At 41.5% G+C, this 14425-nt stretch overlaps 1 protein-coding gene across 1 annotated transcript in view; it reads right to left on the bottom strand.

Moving 5' to 3' along the window:
* LAMB1 (laminin subunit beta 1) overlaps positions 1–14425 on the bottom strand; it is a 73556-nt gene that overhangs the window by 46017 nt on the left and 13114 nt on the right. Inside the window, exons 6-12 of the mRNA XM_060020240.1 lie at positions 12243–12431; positions 12089–12152; positions 7815–8017; positions 3339–3459; positions 1656–1844; positions 1220–1399; positions 970–1082 (exon numbers count right to left, since the gene is read on the bottom strand). Of these exons, the coding sequence (XP_059876223.1) occupies positions 970–1082; positions 1220–1399; positions 1656–1844; positions 3339–3459; positions 7815–8017; positions 12089–12152; positions 12243–12431 (1059 nt within the window). The remainder of the gene's footprint in view (positions 1–969; positions 1083–1219; positions 1400–1655; positions 1845–3338; positions 3460–7814; positions 8018–12088; positions 12153–12242; positions 12432–14425) is intronic.

The following is a 14425-nucleotide window of genomic DNA, read 5'->3' as shown; positions in this document are numbered from 1 at the left end:
TGGGGTCAGAGAGGTTTGCACATACCCACATGGTAACCCCAGATCACAGCAGTTTCTTTGCCCTGCAAATAGCCTTCATCCAAGAATTAACATGAGCTAGCAGCAAACATGCCAATTTTCTTCACTGGAATTACTCTGGCAGTGAGACAGTAATATGAAAGCAATCACAAAAATGTTTTAAAAGATATTAAAATATAATTTTTAAAAATTACACTCATAATTACTCTACCCATAATCACTACAGTCAACTTTTTGGTCTATTTCCTTCCAGATTTTGTTTTTCTTGATGAACTTTTTCCCTAGTCAAGAAACTACTCACATCCTGTGTTCTTTTATATACTTTTTTTTACACCAGCATAAGCATTTCCTCATGTTATCATCATTTTCAATGGCAACCAAATATCACACTGCATAGCAACACCCAAATTTATTTAACTATTTTCCCTACTGTTGCTTCCAAGTTATTTTTGTTATGATTAATAAAAGATGCGATGAGTCTTCTGGTGAATACATCTTTGTCCAACTTTCTGATTATTTCATTAGGATAGATTCCCAGAAGTGGGATTACCGGGTCAAAGGGGATGCACATTTCTACAGCCTATGGATACACATCTGCAAAACACTTTTCACAAAGTATGAACTAGTCTGTATTTCCATCAGTAGCACACGAGTACCCGGCTCTCACTATGTCCTCACTTAACAGTCAGCATTCCTATTTTTTTAAAAAGCTTTTGTTAATTTTGTCTGTAAAGATGGTACTTCACTGTGGTTTTATTCTGCAACTCTAACAGCGATGGTGAATATCTTGTCAAAATTAGTAATTCCTCTTTTGTGAATGGTCTACTTGTGTCTTTTAATATTAATATTTACATAAAAGCGTGATGGTAGAACCTACAACTGTGAAAATCGTTCTCTACTGAAATGTCATATTCACAAACCACCCATCCCATGTAATTACGATTTACCTACCAGACACTGGTCACAATGCTGTCCTGTCACCAGACGCTTACAGTAGCAGTAACCAGTCTCAGAATCACAAGGATTCCTGCCAGGAATCGTTCCCAGAGGACTGCAAGTACAAGCTTCATTAAAGATAAAATGAAGTAAAGAAACACAAACCAAGTGAGTCTGTAGTAGTCGAATGGATTAAGAATTGCAAAGTAAAATGGGAATTACGTGCACATGAGAACTCCCAAACTTTTTGAACACATATACTTACATTTACAACCAAATGGATCTTCAGTGCTTAAACCATAGAAGCCTTCTTTGCAGGTATCACAATGTTCTCCTTCCACATGTAATTTACACCGACACTGACCAGCAATGAGACCGGCAGAAAAATCCGTGTAACTGTCACAGACTCCCTTGTTCTGAGAACCAGCTGGGTCACAGGTACATTCTAAGGAGAATCAGAAGCATGAGGTAAACCAATGTGTGTGTTTATGTAGAAATACACGTATTCCCTTCATCCCTCCAAATGTCACAAAAATAGACGCAAAAAGGCTGGACTACTAAGTAAATTCTACCCCCGGCATCCTATACAGCAGCTAAAATAAGGCTGGGTCTGAGTCCCAAGAGAAGGACTGTGACCACCAGACTATTCAAGCTGAAAGCTGACCTAAACAGGCCCCCCCTCGTGACCTCTCCCCACATACGTTCACAGAGATTAGGATCCCGGATGTCTCTCTCTGGGTGCTGGTAGTAAAACGGTTTGCACTGCTCGCAGTTGCGCCCCATCGTGTTGTGCTGACACTCATCACACACCCCTCCGCTGACGTTGCCAGTGGCCAGGTAGACCGCCATGTCGAAGTGGCAAGAGCTGGAATGTTCGTTGCAGTTACATTCTGCAAGACAAGACCGACGGCAGGAAAGGCCTTTTCAATCTACTTACCGGGGGAGGATGGGGTTGGTGGGAAGGAAGCTCATTTTGGAAACTGGGGACGAAGTTCAGGTGAAATGGCAATTAACAAGAAGGTGCTGGCGGTGAAAAGGACACATCTGCTTATGACATCAGTTTAAATCCTAAGCCATGCTGGAAACCTTCCGAGTGTGACCTTTATGAAATAACCTCACTTGCCCTCTTTGGAAAAGAATGGGCTATAAAAAGCTGAAAAGTGCTGGGGGAAGTCCCCTTGGAGGCTCACTCACAGGAAGGCCGCACTGCGTGGAAAAGCGCTTGGGCCATGCTCAGGGTGGGACGGGAATACGTCCCTCCAGAGGGTTTTCTAGGCGGTATGTTCCTGGGGAAGACTGTCTGGGCTGCCGGCTTTGAGGAACATGGTATGAAGGCCGGATTCCCTTGCTCGTCATTCCCACCACCACACCGGGCCAGGTTCTGTTTATCAGACCCTTAACAGCCATCCAGCCGGCCTTCTTGGGTCATTCTGTCCCTCCTCTAGCCCATTCGGCGGAGTTCTCTTGGTCCAACCCAGCTTTAACCATCGCTCTCTCACGCTCAACAACCCCCATCGACGACTCTTGTCTTCTCACAGTGAAGCTTCTGTCACTGGGGCCCTCACGGGGCTCTACACACTGGCCTGATCCATCCTGTAGGGAGGGACTGTGTCATCGTGCCCTGGATACGTTGGTTTAATTAAAGCCCAGAATCATGAATTAAACCCTGGTGTCGTGAGAATGCCCTTAGAGCCTTGTGTTTTGTGTTCTCCTTATCTGAACTCCCTTCCACCTCCCCCCTCCCCACCCCCTGCACTTTCTTCTCTTTACCTAAACAATCCTAACTATTTGTTAAGGGCCAGCTGGTCGTCCTTACTAACAAAACCTTGACCACTCCAGCCCTCGCTGTTTTCTGAGCTCCTAGAACAGTCCTCAGTGGGGGCAGAGACAGCACGCCTGGCAGGGATGATAAGTCTATCAGAATCACCGTGGGGGGGGGGGGCAGGGTGGTGGTGTTTCAAACTACCCCTCTGCCCAGAGAATAGCACCGGGAGGGATGGGTGGATGGAAAGATGCCACAGGCTGCAGCTGGGCTGGCACAGAAACAAGGCTGACAAATACTCCACCTCTTTTAGACCTTACTGATCCACCACACGACTGTTTTCATTCACTGTTCGCTCATGGTCATCTTGCCTTAAAAACAGGTACAGTGTCAGGGATGGCATCTGTCTTCTACTAAATCTGCCAAACACACAGGTGCTGCTCAAATACTAATTGATGAATTTAACAGACTGGATAGTGGCTTCCTGGGATTATCAGGGTGAGGCTGAGAAAAGGGTAGTAACTTTTCTTCCTTTTGCGGACCAGTGTACTGTTACAGCATCTCTACTCCAAAAATGGACACCGGGCTCTGAACTGATTCAGAACGTACGCCTGAGACTTACTTTTACAGGCATTGCTGTTTCGACCTTCGGCGGGTCTCCAAGGTAAATCATGGTAGAAATCCATGCACTGTTCACAGTTTAAGCCCTTGGTGTTATGCCTGCACATGCAGTGTCCGTGAACCTTGAAAGTTACAAAAACAGAAAAAAGCGAAGGAAGAGATATACTAACGGCCAGACCTTTCCCACAATCAATGGAAAATATCAACCCCTTCGGATACTAATCCTCATCTGTAGCGCACCACAATGAGGGCTTCTTTGTTTTTATTTTGCCCCTTCCCCCCGGTGAGTCCTGTCTTATTGATGGCCGTAATTCCCAACTCTAGGAACAGTTCCTGCTATATAATGGGTACTCGATAGATATTCTTATTGAAGTATTGATGAGAAAAAACACAGAAGAACAAAATTAGTCACTTAAAAATTTTTTAAAAAAACAAACTAGTTACTTAACAGTTTAAAAAAATCTATTATAATAGAAACCAACAAAAGTTATAATGGAGAACTAAATGTGTACACACCACCGGGAACCAACTCAATTTACTGCAAGCTTTACCCCATGCCATACAAAAGACAGGTTTTCTCTGCTTGCTTTGTCTGGCTTTTGACTTCCGGCTCAGCACTTAAAAATGTTTTTTCAACCCAAAATGAAATTTTAAGAATTAATCAGTTACCACATTTACATTTTTAAGGAAAGAAATATAAAATGCCAGAAAAAGATACAGATTATTTCGCTTCAGGAAGGGACCACGATGTGCTCTCTTACACCACACCACCAGTCACACTGGAGCCCCTGAGGCACATAAATGATAAATCAATTCTTTCCGTCGAGCAAATATGCACGTTCACGGATCCCTCACCGTAACACTAGTTTCTACAGGATGGAATTCAGAAACAGGACAGACAGGTCCACCCTGAACCCACCTTGACAAGAGTGCAGTTAGCAGAAGACTAAATTCCTCCCATTATAAGGTGGTTTTCATAGACTTAAACCAGTCCCAAAGCCCATACCACAGGACCCTATGGCATCCGAATCAACAGTACAACACACTGTGAGACGCATGGTAGTGACGTGACTACATGAGGTTAGCTACACGCAGGATCTGTTACTCTGAGAAGTAAATATCATCTACCTGGCACTCTCTGAAAGACGGAGCAAAAAGATTAGAAGGACATATTCTCCCTTCAGGCTCTGTTAAAAATTCAACTTTATCTGTGCAATAAAGGTTCTAAATAGAGTAAAGGGAAGGCAGAAGTTTTAGACTGTTGAATACAAGTCAGACCTGCCCCTTCACCTTCTTAGATGAGGACTAACAATTTTTGGAAAGGCCAACATCAACTAAGCAAGGCACGCCTTTCGTCAAGAAGCAAGGCCCACAGCCCAGTGGAGGCCCCAGTGCAGAGTCAAGTGGGATTTATCCCAGGGGTGCAAGGATTCATCAATATATGCAAATCAATCAATGTGATACACCATATTAACAAATTGAAGAATAAAAACCATACGATCATCTCAATAGATGCAGAAAAAGCTTCTGACAAAATTCAACACCCATTTATGATAAAAACTCTCCAGAAAGTGGGCATAGAGGGTACCTACCTCAACATAATAAAGGCCATATACGACAAACCCATAGCAAACATCATTCTCAATGGTGAAAAACTGAAAGCGTTTCTTCTAAGATCAAGAACAAGACAAGGATGTCCACTCTCACCACTATTATTCAACATAGTTTTGGAAGTCCTAGCCACGGCAATCAGAGAAGAAAAATAAAAGGAATACAAATGGAAAAGAAGAAGTAAAATTGTCACTGTTTGCACATGACATGATACTATACACAGAGAATCCTAAAGATGCTACCAGAAAACTACTAGAGCTAATCAATGAATTTGGTAAAGTTGCAGGTTAAAAAATTAATGCACAGAAATCTCTTGCATTCCTATATACTAATGATGAAAAATCTGAAACAGAAATTAAGGAAACACTGCCATTTACCACTGCAACAAAAAGAATAAAATACCTAGGAATAAACCTACCTAGGGAGACAAAAGACCTATATGCAGAAAACTGTAAGACACTGATGAAAGAAATTAAAGACAATACCAACAGATAGAGAGATACACCATGTTCTTGGATTGGAAGAATCAATATTGTGAAAATGACTATTACCCAAGGCAATCTACAGATTCAATGCAATCCCTATCAAATTACCAATGGCATTTTTTAAGGAACTAGAACAAAAAATCTTAAAATTTGTATGGAGACACAAAAGACACTGAATAGCCAAAGCAGTCTTGAGGGAAAAAAAGGGAGCTGTAGGAATCAGGCTCTCTGACTTCAGACTATACTACAAAGCTACAGTAATCAAGACAATATGGTACTGGCACAAAAACAGAAATACAGATCAATGGAACAGGATAGAGAGCCCAGAAATAAACCCACGTACCTATGGTCAATTAATCTATGACAAAGGAGGCAAGGATATACGATGGAGAAAAGACAGCCTCTTCAATAGTGGTGCTGGGAAAACTGGACAGCTACATGTAAAAGAATGAAATTAGAATACTCCCTAACATCATACACAAAAATAAAGCTCAAAATGGATTACAGACCTAAATGTAACACTGGACACTCTAAAACTCTTAGAGGAAAACAGGACTAACACTCTTTGACATAAATCACACCAAGATCTTTTTTGATCCACCTCTTAGAGTAATGGAAATAAAAACAAATAAACAAATGGGACCTAATGAAACTTAAAAGCTTTTGCAAAGCAAAGGAAACTACAAACAAGACGAAAAGACAACCCTCAGAATGGGAGAAAACATTTGCAAGTGAATCAACGGACAAAGGATTAATCTCCAAAATATATAAACAGCTCATGCAGCTCAATATTAAAAAACAAGCCAATCAAGCAATGGGCAGAAGACCTAAATAGACAGTTCTCCAAAGCATACAAATGGCCAAGAAGCACATGAAAAGCTGCTCAACATCACTAATTATTAGAGAAATGCAAATCAAAACTACAATGAGGTATCACCTCACACCAGTTAGAATGGGCATCATCAGAAAATCTACAAACAACAAATGATGGAGAGGGTGTGGAGGAAAGGGAACCCTCTTGCACTGTTTGTGGGAATGTAAATGGATACAGCCACTAGGGAGAACAGTATGGAGGTTCCTTAAAAAACTAAAAATAGAATTACCATATGACCCAGCAATCCCATGACTGGGCATATACCCAGAGAAAACCATAATTCAAAAAGACACATGCACCCCAATGTTCATTGCAGCACTATTTACAATAGCCAGTCATGGAAGCAACCTAAATGCCCATCGACAGACGAATGGATAAAGAAGATGTGGTACATACATACAACGGAATATTACTCAGCCATAAAAAGGAACGAAACTGAGTCATTTGTAGAGACATGGATGGATCTAGAGACTGTCATACAGAGCGAAGTAAATCAGAAAGAGAAAAACAAATATCGTATATTAACGCATATATGTGGAACCTAGAAAAATGGTACAGACGAACCGGTTTGCAGGGCAGAAAGAGACACAGATGTAGAGAACAAATGTATGGACACCAAGGGGAGAAAGTGGCAGGGGGGTGAGCTGGTGGTGGGATGAATTGGGAGATTGAGATTGACATGTATACACTAATATGTATAAAATGGATAACTAATAAGAACCTGCTGTATAAAAAAATAAACACAATAAAATTCAAAAAAAATAAATAAAAATATTTATTTAATTAAAAAAAAAGGAAGCGAGGCCCACAGTCCAGTGGAGGCCCTGGTGCAGTCAGGAGAGCAAGATTTCAACTCGCATCTGCCATGTACTTACATAGGGCCCTTTGGCAAATTACTTAAACTCTGGTCTCTTCTAACAAGAATCAACAATTCACTTAGAAACTGGTAAAATATCCTAACATTACCCATTTGGCAAGTTACCCAAGTCCCCTAGTTTTAAAATTACATAATTTGAAAATACAGCATAAAAGTAGGAAAAGAATAAAACTAGAAGATCAAGAAACAAAGTCCATTTGACTCCTAAAGGGTGTCCATGGTTCCAGGTTCAAATTTCCAGGTTCTCTGGGCTGAGGTCAATTTATGCCTTCTGGCATGCAGGCTAGAATGCTTGTGGTTTTTAATATTCCCTCAAGTAAAGGAAGATGTGACTGTCACGTAGAAAACTTTTTAATCCTTACTGACTAAAATATCTACTGTGGCAGCAGCCCACAGGGACAATTTCCAAAAATTCAGTGTCTATGAAATGAGTATTCTTTATATTCTCGTAGTCCAAGAAAATCAGCAAACAGAAAAGGAAAAAAAAAAAAAACAAACCACTGGAATGGTACAAAAGACTAAATAGCGGTCTGGAAAAATAAGACCCCAAATAAAAAGGTAATACTAGCTTTCATCTGCTTTTTAGAATCACCCGTACGAAGGAGGAAGCTGCCTGGAACGTGTACTTACCATTCCTTCTCCTTCTGTGTGGAATCCATCCACCGGGGCACACTCGCTGGCGTGGCCATAGCAGAAGCAGTTTCCTCGAATCACCATATCGTAAACCGCGTAATAGTACTTTTCTCTGATTTCCATTCTGGAATCCAAAAGGTTATCTCCCAAAGTATGTAGTTTCACAAACTTGATCCTCAAGTTGGTGATTTTTAAGAGATCTACGAAAGTCACCAAGAATATGAAAAGTGTGATCAAAGAAGCAAGGCTTCCTTTGCAATTAGACAACTTGTTTTTTTCCTCTTTATAGAAAGGCATGACAAATAAAAATGGCTTAAGCTTACCCCCGCTGCATGATCTAGATGCACGTAATAATAAAGGTTAACATAATGTGACAGTCTCTCGAAGAAAGGTTATTCCCTTCTCATCAGTTTAACAAGAACATCTGTTTTGTGATGGATTTGTTGGCAGACTGATGTCTCAGGAAGAAGTGTGGAGGCGGAGAAATTTAAAAATGCGGTTGCATGATTGCCGGAAGCCACTGAACACACAGTAATCTAAACTATTGCAGTACCATCTGGTTCCCACAGCAATTAGTCTCAAAATCAGAAAATTCCATTCAGGTGGGAAAGAGCTTATCAAAGCACTCCAATTCTCATTATCATTGTAAGACAATTAGAGACATGTGTTTATCTTTGGAGAGGAAAATGCTATCTGAAATTTCCCACCATTTAGGTGAAATCCAAGTTACTAAAATCGATTTAACATGATAGAATAACCACAATCCAGGGCCTGACTTTTCAACCAAGTTTGGAAGCACAGTTACAATCTACAACTTTCTGGGTCTTAGTTTTACAGTTTACCAATATAATTACCAATATAATACAATGGCGTGAAGATAAAGGAGCTTAGTATTGGGATGCTGAGGCAAATTATTCTTTCCTAAATAGAAGTTACTTCTAGACCAATGTCTCTTATTTGATCTTTTCTTCCTTTTTCTGGGTCTATAGGCCTATGCTTATTACAGAAGCGGAGCTGTCAATTACATTCTCTAATAACTTGATAAACCAAGAGTCATTCAATCTTCTCTATCAGTGTTTTCATTAATCACTAAGTGGGCTCTTGCTGAAGTGGACCCCAAAAGATTCATTAGTCCACCTGTCCTCCCCTTTTAGCTCTGTAGCCTAAAATTGCTCCTAAGCTTTACTTTCATTTCTGCTGATAGATTCTTAAAATTTACAACACGGGACAACGGGGCATTGGCCCAATGCATCAGATACTTGCAAAGCCCAGATACAATTTTAAATACTTATAATATATGCATAGCTTACAGTGAAGACTACAGAAATAGCTGTGGGTTGAAAGAGAAAGCCCATGAGTCCATGCATTCAACTTAGGCTCTTTGTAAAATCAAAAACCGAACAGAGAAACTGTGGTACTACTTCACCGAACGGAACTTCTGAATGCCAACATTTCCTCCTGCACAATACGAGCACAAGCGCCTATTGACAAGAGGCCAAACAACAAACGTGAAGAGCAGCTGGAGTATTTAGAAGCCCTTGAGTGATCTCTGTGGAAGCCCTCAGCAGAGCAAATAAGCTCCCTCGCTCTCTCCTGCCATATTTAACAACAGCTAAGCCTCGTATTTACTGCTGTTATAAGAGGCACTATCACTTCCGAAGTGAGTTTCGGAGGCCTCAACAATAGGGACAACTAAAGAGATATTGTTCCCTTGATTACAAAGTAAATCCAAAGCACGATCTGTTACAGTGGATGCTTCTTAATATAGGAATAGGTTTTCTGATGCCATTTAACAGCCAAAGACAACAGAATTATAATGGCAGCACATTCTCCAAGTCCCACAAATTTCACCCTAAAGGAACAGACCGTGAGTCCTTTTACGGACCCAGGAGGTGCTGGTCATGGAGCCTGTGTGGACATTTCTCGCAACTGGATTTTGAGAGCGGGGAGGGCAGGCCTCCCAGAGCTCACTCAGAAATGGCACAGGGCTGCATGTACCATTAAATATTTGTTTGATAGAACACTAAGTGAAGGAAGTCAGACAGAGAAAGGCAAATGTCATGATATCGCTTATATGTGGGATCTAATTTTAAAAAATGATACAGATGAACTTATTTACAAAACAGAAAGACTTACAGATAACCAAAACAAACTTATGCTCATCAAAGGGGAAACATGGTGGCGGGTGGGGGAGGGATAAATCAGGAGCTTGGGATGAACACACACACATTACTATAGGCAAGACAGATAACCAGCAAGGACCTACTGGATAGCACGGGGAACTCTACTCAATATTCTGGGATAACCTATATGAGAAAACAGTCTGAAAAATAACAAATATATGTACATGTGTAACTGAATCACTTGCTGTACACCTAAAAGTAACACAACACTGTAAATCAACTATACTCCAAAAAAATTAAAAAAATAAAAACTTTAAAATAAATATTTGTTTGACAATAGAATGTACATTCTATGAATTTAGTAAATTACAGACCAGACACGGTCTGGGCCATATGTAAAATTAAGTGGGGAAACAGCACTTTTCTGGCAATATTCCCTGGACTCCTTCCATTCTACTCTCCCCTGCTGTGAGCCAGGAAGCGCCACGGGGCTTTGGGTCAAAGGAGGGCCATGCTCCACTGAGAAAAACCAGCAAGACCTCACCCCACCTCTGCTCAAGTGACTGCACCTCAGTAGCTGGAGAGGGGGCCTTATCCTCACTCTGAGGTGCAGGACCGGGTCTACAGAAGGCCTGAGTGACAGCTGATGGCAGGGACGACACCAACAGTGGCAGCAGCTTCACGGGCCCAACGTTTTCTATGCGTTGGGCACCTTGGTGAGTCATTTATATACATTACTCATTTTCCGTCCACAACAACCAGAGGTCAATATGACTCTCCATTTACAGATGAAAAAGTAGAAGCTAAAAAAAAGTTGTAAGTAAATGACTTGCCCAAGGTCACAGAGCTCTAATATGCTGGAGCTGGGACTTAAACCCAGCTGTGGCAGACTCCAAAGCCCCTTCTGCCTACCAAGATCAAAATGTATTTCTGTAAAGACGTGAGCCTGGTTGCTGGATGCTGGAAAGCACTCTGCTCTAAGAATCATAACACATGCGTTCAGGATCTCTCATTAAATAGCCACGTCACTTTATACGTGTGAGTCCAACTCTGAGCCTCAGTTGACTCATCTGTGAAATGCAACTGCAACCCTCATCTTAATGAGCACATTGAATATGGCTGAGACCTCAAATTTTCCCCCAGGATTCTTTCTTCTCTTCTTCTTTTGACAATAAGAGCTCTAGCCAAGAGTTTGAGAGCGCACACAGCCACTAGCTAGAGCATCTCACATCTCCTGCAGTGTAGCCAGGGGACTAATTTTGGCCAATGGGGTGTGAACGGATGTGATGTTTGGCTTCAGGTCGCTTGCCCTTTACTTGTCCCCTCCCACAGGTTGGGACAAGGACAGGGTGGGGTTGATGCAGGTCTAACCATGTGGATACAGACTACAAGACAGAGGGAACCTGGGTGACCTAATGGCTACAGTTGCCAGATTTGGCAATAATAATACAAGGTGCTCGGTAAATTTGAATTTCAGATAAACAATCATTGCAGTAGCAATATGTCCCAAATATCACATGGTTATACTAACCACAAATATTGCATGAAATAGGCTCGTACCAGTCACAAATATCACATGGGATATAGTTATCCTAAAAAAATGACTTGTTATTTATCTGAAAGTTCATACTGAACCGGGTATCATCCTGTATTTTAACTGGTAAGCCTGCTTGCGGCAAGCGAATGGTACTTTATCTGTAAATCTCCCTCGGTGATTTCGTAAGAGAGAAGTCAACTTTTTTGAGACACTGCATTTTTGGGGACACCTTGTTACAATGGCCTAATCTGTACCTGTATATACATAATTATATATATGTATGCATTATATGATATATATCATATACGCGATATATATATATATATATATACACACACGTCATATATACATGATACTGGGCAATAAATAAGGTATTATGACCAGCATAATGGTTTGGGGTCTTATGACACAAACCTGTTACTCTTATCAAAACGTGTTCCCCTTCAGTGAGGACTGATAACTGCCAATTTCAAGAGCATTGCAAAGAAAGAAGGAAATGGAGAGGGTGGAATTAGCACTTCATATTTAGATTCTGGGTAGCAGTGCTCTGGGTAAGCATTCTCCCATGATTGCTGTTCTTCATTAAAGCTTTTATTTGAAAACAAGCTTACTCTGTATCCTTGGACTGTAAGGATCTTCTATTCTGAAAGCAGGATCTAAAGCACGAAAAATCACCTAAAAATAGATATAAGAGTAATTGGTATTTTTGCAATGATCAAAAACCAGTTTTGTAAGTAGAATGGAAAACAAAAAGAACAAACAAACCTCTCCTTCCGTTGAGGGTTCAATGTCAGAATATCGGGAATCACAAATTATATCATCGACTTTTTTCATGGGGCCGGTGGAAATGCCGGGAAACGAGCTCTCACAATCATAGGCAAAGTATCTGTATACACCCCAGGTTTTTCCAAAGTCGGACGATCGTTCTATCAGCATAGCGGCTGGTCGGAATGTCTAAAGGCAGGGTGGAAGAGGCTCATTGGACGCTTTTACTGGTAATCTGTATTTTAAAATCTCAGAGGAAAATGTCATTCAATTGTGTGCCACAAACCCTGACTGCATGTGGTTGGTATTTCAGACTGTGGCTGGATTTCAAATATTTCCAGCTGTTCCATGGAGCCTCTTTTCACAGCAAAGTGTCTCGCCTCTAAATTTTGCGCTTCCTCCCACCCTACCGGAGACTAGCAAGCTGCTCCTCTTTATTTACTTATTTATTCATAAGCTGCTCCTCTTTATAAGCTGATTATAAACAGGCCTTAATAGCATACAAGTTTTGGTGCATTTAGCCACCATTCCCATGACATGACTGCTATAGCTTGAGTGTTCCTTCTTTCATTCATTTGTTTAATCATTCAGTAGATGTGTAATGACAGCTACTCGGTACCAGACAAGGGGTCTACATGCTGTAACTAATGCTGTCCAGTGAGGTACAGAAAGGGGCAGAAATTATTTACAAAACAATTCGTCAAACACTATAATAGAGTCACATGTGGTGTGCTTTGGGAAAACAAGAGGAAGGAATTACTAACTCAAGAAGCTAGAGAATCCTGCAATTCCAGCTACACACCCCAAAGAACTGAAAACAGGGACTCAGATGGAGACTTGCACATGAACAGTCAGAGCAGCATCACTCACAATCGCCAACAAGCGGAAACCACTCAAGTGTCCATCAGTGGATAAACAGACACACAAAAGGTGATATACACATGCAATGGACTATTATTCGGCAATAAAAAAGAAGGAAATTCTGATACTTCCTACAACATGGATGAACCTCAGAAACATTACTCTAAGTGAAATAAGCCAGACACAGAAGAATAACGTGTGATTCCACTTATATGAAACATATGGAATAGGCAAGTACATAGAGACAGAAAGTAGGTTAGATGTTAAGAGAGGCTGGGAAGGGGCTTCCCTGGCACAGTGGTTGAGAGTCCGCCTGCCGATGCAGGGGACACAGGTTCGTGCCCCGGTCCGGGAAGATCCCACATGCCGCGGAGCGGCTGGGCCCGTGAGCCATGGCCGCTGAGCCTGTGGGTCCGGAGCCTCCTGTGCTCCACAACGGGAGAGGCCACAGCAGTGAGAGGCCAGCGTACCGCAAAAAAAAAAAAAAAAAAAGAGGGGCTGGGAAGAGGGAGTGATGAGGAGCTATTGCTTAATGGGTACAGGGTGTCTACCTGGGGTGATGAAAAAGTGCTGCAGACAGTGGTGTTGGTCGCACAACATTGTGAATATACCTACGGCCATCAGAACTGCACATTTAAAAATCGTTAAAAAAGCAAATTCTGTGCTACATATATTTTAGCATGCGCGCACACGCACGCATACACACACACACACACACAACTAGGGAATGCTTCAGAGAGAAGATGGCATCAAACTTATCTTAAAACGGTAACTGGGTGTTTTCCAGACAGTGGGTAGAGATGGTTACAGGTGGCAGGAGGGGTTGGTTGGGAAGGAATTTGTTGCCATGCTAAGGGGTTTACTTTATCTTTATGCAATGAAGGGGAATACTGAAACATTTAAGTGAACAGAATGAAATGCTTAGATTGCACTTCAGAAAAACAACTCCGGCAGTTACTGGACATGGACAAAACAAGAGACAAGGGAACCAAGTGAACAGAAAAAAGATGAAGGTCTTAACTCAAGCATTACAGTGTGGACTGCGATAAAGGGATGGGATTGACTGCTCTGAAAATTTACTGGAAGTAAAATATGCTGAATTGCACTTGGTGATCAGTTTGATTCCAGTGGAAAGGGAGGGAGAAAAAGAAACAGGAACCCCTGAGCTTAGGTAGGTGGGCGTGTGTGCTACTACTAACAAAGATACAGAAGAGAAGCAAAGGCATGTAGTTTGGGTCTAGTTACGTGCAAGGTCTCAAAATCGAGACGCCCACTGGACAACTGGAAACAGTGGTCTTGGACTCAGCTATGAGAATGGAACT

Source organism: Delphinus delphis, chromosome 9 (genome assembly GCF_949987515.2).
Source record: "Delphinus delphis chromosome 9, mDelDel1.2, whole genome shotgun sequence".
Classification (NCBI taxonomy): domain Eukaryota; kingdom Metazoa; phylum Chordata; class Mammalia; order Artiodactyla; family Delphinidae; genus Delphinus; species Delphinus delphis.
This window is presented reverse-complemented; position numbering and strand designations above follow the sequence as displayed.